The sequence below is a fragment of the Plecotus auritus genome (genome assembly GCF_963455305.1).
Source record: "Plecotus auritus genome assembly, chromosome: 13".
NCBI lineage: Eukaryota > Metazoa > Chordata > Mammalia > Chiroptera > Vespertilionidae > Plecotus > Plecotus auritus.
In genome coordinates this window covers 10,101,161-10,109,713 of record NC_137779.1, presented here as the reverse complement: position 1 = coordinate 10,109,713, position 8,553 = coordinate 10,101,161, and the positions used below count along the sequence as shown (strand labels likewise).

The following is an 8,553-nucleotide window of genomic DNA, read 5'->3' as shown; positions in this document are numbered from 1 at the left end:
GCCGCTGTTATTATTGATTGTACATTCTAACTGGTTGTGCCCCCCCCGCCCCATAAGAGTGAAGAATGCAGGTGCATTTAATAAAAGTGAGAAGCTACTTTAACTGGCTTCTTTACTTACAATGTATCTTTAATATCTTCTTAAATCATCTTCACACAGGGATTTTCAATGGCCATGTGGTATGCCGTTGTACAAGCGTACGCTAATCTATTTAACCAACCCCATATTAATTAGATACTAAAGCTGTCTCCAGTTTTTATGATTAAAAAATTAATGAGGAACTTCTCAGAAAAGAAATCCTGTGGACAGTCCTGATTATTTCCATAGGACCAATTCTCCAAAGTTCAATTATCAAATTAAATGATTGGCACAATTTTAAGGCTTTTCATATATTTTGCCAAACTCTCCTCCCAAAAGGCTTATCTATTTTTATTCCAACTAGCAATCTACGAGATGTCCTATTTCCTCATTAGCAATAGGAATCATTGTTTTTAATATATACATTTGCTAAGCCAGTGAATAAAAACTACATTTAACTTGCATTCCATTGATGAAAGTCTTTTAAGCATTTATTGAGCATCTACTGTGTTAGTTACTTAACTGGACATTTCCATACATATTATGTCCCCTCTCAACAGTCCTTTGAAGCTGGTGGAATATTGCCTTTTAGTGAACGAGGAAGCTAAGGCTTAGACGAGCGTAGGTTGCATGCTGAGCTCTGCCACACACCAGCTGTGTGATCTTGGAATGTCCCCACCTCTCTGAGCTCAAGAAGACTAATAACCTGAATCTCTGCCCCATCACTTGGAGTCCCACACTCTAGTGTTCTGTGGGGACACAAAGGCCATTGATCTAGTTTCTCCATTTATTTGGAAAAAAGCCAAATTGTCATTTCATTATAATAAATTCACACTTCTCAGGGATCTGATTCAATGAATAATTTGTAATCAACATGCCAGTTATTCCTGTTTTAAGGGGATGTGACATTCTTGCTAATTGGGATTTTTAAAAACATTTGCATAACTAATTTACTCACCAATTTGCTGCTCTGTTCTGCCCCATATGTGTTACATAGGACCAACTCACTAATCCTAAATTTGTGGGTTTTAAGTAAATATCCATTGATGGTCCATAAAGTTGCATGCTTTGGGAACTCCCAAATACTTGATTCCGGAAATTAATTCAAAGAAAGAGATCCTTCAGAAGACCAGGTGTTGGGTTTTACCTATAGCATGACTGCTTCGTTTCTTGGTCAGTTGGAATTCCTGGTGGTTTTTCTTTTCCAATGCTGACACACATTCAGTGAAATCAAATACCTACCCTCCAGGGCTATGGGCAATAGATAGACATTTTCGGCTCTATCACACGCAAGTACAAGGGTTCTAAACAGCTTGAAATGAGCTAGAGAGAGCAGATGGGGCAAAAAAGCCCCTGGAAGACAACTCCTTCCTTCCTTCCTCTACCTAGTTCCCTTCTATCCCGTCAGTAGAAAGAACAGAAAAAAAAATGGGTGTTCAAGTCCCTTGTACTTTTTTAAGCACATGGTATTTATTAGGCATTAATTGGCACACAAATATACGAAATGAGTACTTAATTCTCACCCTCCCCCCTCCCTTAGCAACATGAAAGGACAAAATTGCTTGAAGACACTCACGTACAAACATACTCACACACTCGCACGGACTTGGACATACTCAGCCTCACATATTACCCTGTTCTTTTTATTAGGGTCAGTTAAAAAAAAAAGAATTTTTTTTTTTAATCAAGAAAGCAAAGCACATTCGAAAGAGAAAAAAAAAAGAACGCAAACTTGGTTTTTGAGTATCAATAAAATTAAAAGCTCTTGACCAGCTCCCATGCTGGATTTCATGTTATTACTTAATTAGAACTCCTATTTATAAATAAATAGTACCAGTAAAATATTACATCTGAAGAACCCTGCAATAACGTTTTACTTACACACTTTTTTAACACTGTTTTCTGCTTTCCGTAACCACAGTTTGGTGTTGGCACTGGGTGTGATTCCCTTGGAGAGAATGACCGATGAGCACGTTTTGCCTCTTCTTTAGAAATTGTGGCTTTGGCTTGGGCATCCAGTTGGACTGTCGGGAGATTTGCAGGCTGGGGGCTGGCTTTGTTTTGTAGCAGGACGAATATTGACTTTGGCTTTTTCGCCACTCTTGTCAGCACGGAGCTTGCCCTTTGCTTATCACAGTTCTGCCCGCGTGTAACCCAGGGCTCTTTAAGTTTTTCAAAGCAAGCTTTCCAGCTGGGACGCTATAGGCCACGTTTTAGCAACAGATGGCTGGGAAGACCCGGAGCTGGGAAGACGGGAGCGCTGAGTAAGATATGATGCCAGGTGGAGCCCAAGGTTATCCTGACCCCCCTAGGAGGCAAACTGGGCTCCGTGGTGACGGGGAAGGCAGGACACAATCAGAAAAAGCTGGGGACATAGGGGACCTTTTCAAAAACATCCCATGGCAGAGGTAGGTCATTTCTTAGTCAAGGGGAGGGTGGCGAATTTTGGTTTTAGGGGTGGCTTAGAGGAAGAGAACTCCTCAGGTACATGCTTTGAACTTGCCTCAGACCTCCCCCAAAGTAAGGGACTGGGTCCCATTAAGAAAATTGAAAGAAAAAAATATATTATTATTTATTATATAACAATGTCAACATTAACAGCAAGACAGGAAAAGACTCCAACTCTGCATTAGGATACACACTCAATGAGGCAAGACTTGCTGGAGACCAAAAGAAGGAATCTGGGAGGCCCTCCGGAGGTGGTGTGAATGTGGCCCATGGACGAGTGTGGTGGTTGTGGTGGGAACGGGACTCATTTTTGTTGTTGTTCTTTTTTTTTTTAAGTTTTGAGACGAAACGACAAAGTCACATTTTTTTAACTGTGGTTTCAGGCTACTGATTAGATCAGTGTCGGGGGGCAGGGGGGGCGTCTCAAGCGCAGGCGTAAATGTGGGGTGAAATGAAAAACCTTGTCCGTGGGGTTCTCTTGGCTACTGTCTCTCTCCTGCTCTCTCTCTCTACTGTCTCTCTCCTGCTCTCTCTCTCTCTCCTCTCTCTCTAGCAAATGTCTGTTAGGAAGCAGGCCTCGCTTTAGCTATTCTCGCTCCACTCCGGCACCATGCCAACCCCATGCACCGAGTGGTACTGGTGTGGGGACAGGGTCCTTGGCACGCCATGGGAGTAGAGGAACTCAGATGGTTGCAGGCCGCCAGGGGACTGCAGGCCAGTCTGAGGCCCACACTGCCTGACCACAGGCTGGTGGGCCACGGAGGTCTGGTGCTGGAACATCCCCTCCCCGAGCTGGGGGGAGCCGTGGTTGGCGATGCCAGCCAGCCGGGGGACCAGAGGCCCTGAAGTGAAGTGAGCCGAGAAGTGTTGGTAGGGTAGCCTGTCCATGGGCTGCACGGTGGTGACCGTGCAGCTGCTGTAGGAAGGCATGCTGGGCCACGTGTTGCAGCTGATGTCCTCCAGGCTGGGCACAGGCTCACTGGGCGGCGCGGAGCTGGCATACATGCAGGCCTGCCGCTGGGCTGACTCTGTCCTGTAGGAGGCACTCAGGCCCTGCTGCTGGGGGTAGCTGGGGCGATAGAACGGGTCTTCTTCGCTGGGCGATGTCTCCATGTAGGGCTTCTTGTAGGGATGGTCTGCGGTGGAGCATTCTTCATCTGCTAAGACAGGAGGAGAGAAACCCATGAGGCCAGGACCAGCCACCCCACAACTCAAGGCAGAGACAGCCATTTGGCCCAAGGCCTGAAGAATCAAGTCTCTTAAGACTGTAAGCCCAGGCCTCCATTCTGATACAAAGGGGTGGACTGTCATAGGGAGGACCTTGGGCTGTGGCGTTCTAAGCAAAGTCAGGCCTTTCTGAACTCAATTTCTTCATCTGCAAAACATAAAGGTTAATATTGGCATTTTTCTACATAGGGAATTGTTGAGAATGAAATGGGAGAATGTGTATTAGTCCAGAACTTGGTACAAGGACACACTCAATAAATAAGAATTATAGTTATATATTATCTTCCCTCCCTGGCTTGTAAATTCCACAAAGGCAGGGCAATTCCAGCACTAGTTCACACCTAGTAACAAAAATAATAAAGTCAACACTAACAGTAGAAACAGCACATGGAGTGTTTGAGGTACTCTCCATGAGACGACACATTTCATTTTCACAACAGCCCTACGTGAAGGGTCCTATTCTACCCGCATTCTCCAGAGGAGAGAAGGGAGACACTGAGAGGTTGACAAACTTGCCAAGGTCTCACATGGCTGAGAAGCAGGGGAACTAGGATCAGAATCCAAGTAATCTACCTCCGAAATCTCTGCTAATACCATGCGGTATGGAAAAGGCACGCAATAAACATTTGTGCGACGGACGGAAGGGTGGATGGGCAAGTGGACAAATGGACGGGAGCGCGAATGAATTAATTTCCAAATCCTTTCCTGAAGCCTTATGCAAGCAAGTGCCTAGTTAATATCTGCTGAGTCAGTACAAATTAATGTGTGACTGTTTTGCTGCTAATCAAGCCACTTTGTTCACTAGTATTCCCTAGTGTGACGAGTGGGGATAGTTCTGACCACTTCAAGGTCACGGACCCCTTTGGAAACTAACTAAGTGCTGAGCTCTCTCCTAGAAAAATACACTGAAACACAAAGCTTGGAGAATGGAGCACACACACAACTTCCAGGGCCTCAAAGACTCCCTAAATCCAGACTCCGAGCTAAGAAGTCTAGATGTGTCTGGGTCTGAATATGGTCTTCTGCTTCACATCTGTGGGACACCAGCATTTCAGACTGATTTTTACCATCTCTGAGTCAGAGTTAGGAATACTTACTCCACTGGGTGGCGAAGAATTAAATGCAATGAGACATCTTCAAGGGCACCAGTCAGTCTCGTGGCAGACCCAGTCTATAATAACACACCTGCAGGTGTTTCCTTCAGGGGAAGCAAAACCGGGGAATTTCTACCCAAGGGTAAACCTCAACCCAGATTCATCTTAAGCTGGAATTCTACCCTCAAACTGGAGATTGTCTTTCCTTGTCTTCCAATTGCTTTCTAATCAATAAATGTTAATAAATATTTCTGTCTTTAAGGGGGTTGCTGAAGAAAAACGAAATACTGGGACAACCTGCCACTCACTGTGATGGTGGATGACGTAAGGGCAGGACACAGACTCAGTGATGGGAGGGAATAATAGCTTTCACTGATTGAGCACTTACTAAGTGACCTGACTCTGTTCTCACAGTAATTCCTCCATGTGGCTCCTGCCTGGGGAAGTGACCCACCCAAGGTCATGCAGCTGGGAAGGATAGAGGCTGGAGTCAAAGCCAGGGCTGACTGACTCTGTCTACCACAGTTGCTTCTGGCTCTCTACATTTCCAATATCCAACACTACTCACCTACTCAGTCAACAGGTGTTCATGGGACCCTACCAAGTGCCAGACCTGTGCCAGCTGCTGGAGATGGAGTGGTCAAAGGTAGTCATAGCCCTACTCTTGGTCCACATCCTTGGCCCCTGTCCATTCTCCCCTGAGCAGTGAGGACAGATGCTGACCTGTGATCAGGAGGTGGTCCTCAGATAGGAAGCTCTAAGTCAGTCACTCATCCCTCCGTAAATCCTTTGACCTTGGTCTGCGTTACAAAACAGCTCTCTGGCCGGGGTAGTGGAGCCTGGGTTCCACCCAACACCTCTATTTGCATCATCCTCCCAGTGACACCCATAGATAAGTCAAAAATCTCCCAAACCAAACATAGTGAAGGCTGTACCCATCGAGAAGCCAGCAAGTTTATTTTCAGCTAGACTCCTTCTGGGACACATCTGGGACCCATAGGACACCCAAAGATTTGTCCCCAAAAAAGTGAAAAAGGCAGCCACCCTTCCAGGTGTCTGTCTACGTCAAGCCAGTGGTTGAAGACATGCAGAAGAGGGTGACTACACTGTCCACCTTTCAGCTGGGCGTTCTTTGGCATCTTAGAGACACTTTTTTGTCCTGGTCACTTCCTCCCTCGATTTCTCCCCTCCATTCTTCCTTCCACCCCCAGATCCATAAATCTGGATGTTTCCATTGTTGCTGGAATCAGAACCTTCGGGTTTTCCATTTAACCAGGGCGTTCCCCTTTTCAATAATAGCAAGTACAGCTGCAGGGTACCCTTGGCAAGAGGGGGGAAAAAAAAGTCAAACTAACCATTCCCAAGTTTCTGATCCGCTTCCAGGTTTGTTACAAGTAAAAAAAAGGAAGAATAATATAAAAAGGGCTGGAGCCCATTTTGGAAAATCGTAAAATTACACATTCCAGTCTTTAATACCCCAACGATCTGCTGCAGAGTCCGAAGAAGGCTCGATACTGGCTCATTGATGAAAGCAGGTCCCGAGTATTCTCAAATTCCTCTAGAACCTCACCGCATTGTAAAGACATTCCGAAGCAAGCATCCAACTTCAGGTTGTGATAAATGCTTTGGATGTCATCTTCGTTTCTTTTGGTTATGGTTTGGTTTCTGTCTTTTTCCTGGGAACCACCATAAATGATCAACAGCCAAAGATCTCTCTCCATGCCGAGCCATGTTTACCTTCCAGGGTGAGGGGATGAGGGGCTGTGGTCTCAGGTCAAGTCCCGGTTGAGACGAGTCCACAGCTTGGCTTCAGAAAGGTGTGTGGGAAGAGTGGTCCTGAACCCAGCTGTGTGCTCGGAGAGCAGGAAAGCTCTTCCGGATTCTGCCCACCGATCCCTGCACAGCGCTGGGGGAAACCTGGTCCCTTGCATTTTTCTGGATGCTACTGATTCTGGAAAAAGTGGCTTTAATGATGAATCCAGAACACGGATTTTTAGGGCGCAGAGTTATGTCTCTGGCTCTTGCTGGCTATGTGACCTTGGATGAACCACTGGGACCATATGAATCTCAGTTCTTGACTGTACATGGCAATAATGCAGAAATTCCGTGCAGGAATGGCGTTGTTAATAAGCAGTCTAGCTTGCTTGCACATAAAGGAAGTGTTTAAATCTCATCTGTCTAAATATCTGGCGTACTGGCTTTTCCCCTTTAGAAGGTTGGGCAGATGGCTCGGTGGAGGTCATCCAATACCTGAAGGAATTAGGGTGGATCCCACAGCTGGGAAACAGAGCTGCGCTCACATTGCTAACCCCATTGAGCAAATATCGCCACCATCCCACACGGGCCATTTCCCTTGGCAACTGAGTTCGTTCAGCTCGAGCCCCAGAGGTAGAGTGGTGAGCAGCCCCTGCCTGGCTGAGTGACCCTTAGCAACTCTACGGTGGGACTATATCCAGGCCTGACTCACCTAACAGCGCTCTTTCAGCTGGACAGCCCAGCCTCTCAGCTTTCATGGAACTCCTGTTCAGATGGACGGGAGGGAGGGAGGGAGGCGGGAGGATGGGGGGTGAATGGGTGGACGGATGGGTGGATTTTAGCTCTTGGCTTAAAGTAGAAAGGATTGGAATGCTATTGTAGGACTATCCTTGATTAGGAATCAAAAGACTCCGGCTCATATCTCACTCAGCCCTTATTTGAAGCCACTGGTTTACTTACTTGCTTACCTGCCTCGCCCAGTGGAACACAAGTTTCATGGGGGCGGGGGCTCTGCCACCCTGCTCTTCTCCCGAGCACCAGCACGGTGCCCAGTGCAAAGTAAGTGCCCAATCAATGTAAACCTGATGGTGCAGCCCAGCTCTGACCGCACAGCCACTGACCTCAGCAGCCTAGCCCACCTCCTAGTCCTCTGCTTGCCCTGCAGAATGGGCAAGAAGGACATGTCCTCTGGCTCGAAGAGCACAGGGAGGATCCAGTGAAGAAAGCCACGTGAAATCGCTCTTAAAGGCACATCACACTGAGAAAACGCACCCTGCAAAATCACTTACTGTATTCAATGTCCCTTCCCCTTGCTCCCGACTTCCCTTTGAATACCCAGTGCAGTACATGGCTTGCCTGAAATCTTTATTTGGATTGCCTTGGGTTGCTAGTGGGGTGGGGGGCTATCAGGGTGGGAGGGGGAGGAAGGCAGACAAGTGCTCTCCCAGGCCCCGGGGTCCTGGCTGTGGTTGAGTGGCATTGATAAAAGACCTTCCCGGCTCCATCCATCGGGATAGATAGTTTGGAGACAGCTGGGCCCAAACACAAGGAGCCCTCTGGCCTGCCTGGCCCTTTGACATTTCATTGCGCCGGCCTCCTGGGCTCGTTGGAAGGGAGACAGACAATGAGGGGAAGTCAGATAGTGAGTGGGGCAGGCCGGGGCCAGGGCAAAGCCACCCATGGAGTTATCACTTAACGGGAATCCCAAACTGGAAGGAAACCTCCACTGATTCCTTATCACTTTACAATGGAGGCTGATGATGAATTGCTTTTTGTCGTCTCGAGGCAGGCAGGACAGACAGGGCCTGGCTGGAATGTTCCTGTCCCTGGGAGCTTTCCTTTGGGGATGGAGGGAGGTGAGAAGGGCAGAAGTTTCTGGAAAGGTGAAGGGAGCCCTGCAGGGTGTGTCCAATGCACCCCCAGTGCGTAGATCGCAGTGTGGATGGATTGG

At 47.3% G+C, this 8,553-nt stretch overlaps 1 protein-coding gene across 3 annotated transcripts in view; it reads right to left on the bottom strand.

The window, feature by feature from the left end:
- Nucleotides 1-2,859: 2,859 nt before the first annotated feature.
- The window catches only part of TBX5 (T-box transcription factor 5), a 40,320-nt gene continuing 34,626 nt past the window's right edge, over nt 2,860-8,553 (bottom strand). For all 3 annotated transcript variants that reach the window (XM_080649701.1, XM_080649700.1, XM_080649699.1), the window contains one exon: nt 2,860-3,683. In XM_080649701.1, the coding sequence (XP_080505827.1) occupies nt 3,109-3,683 (575 nt within the window). In that variant the 3' untranslated portion in view covers nt 2,860-3,108. The remainder of the gene's footprint in view (nt 3,684-8,553) is intronic.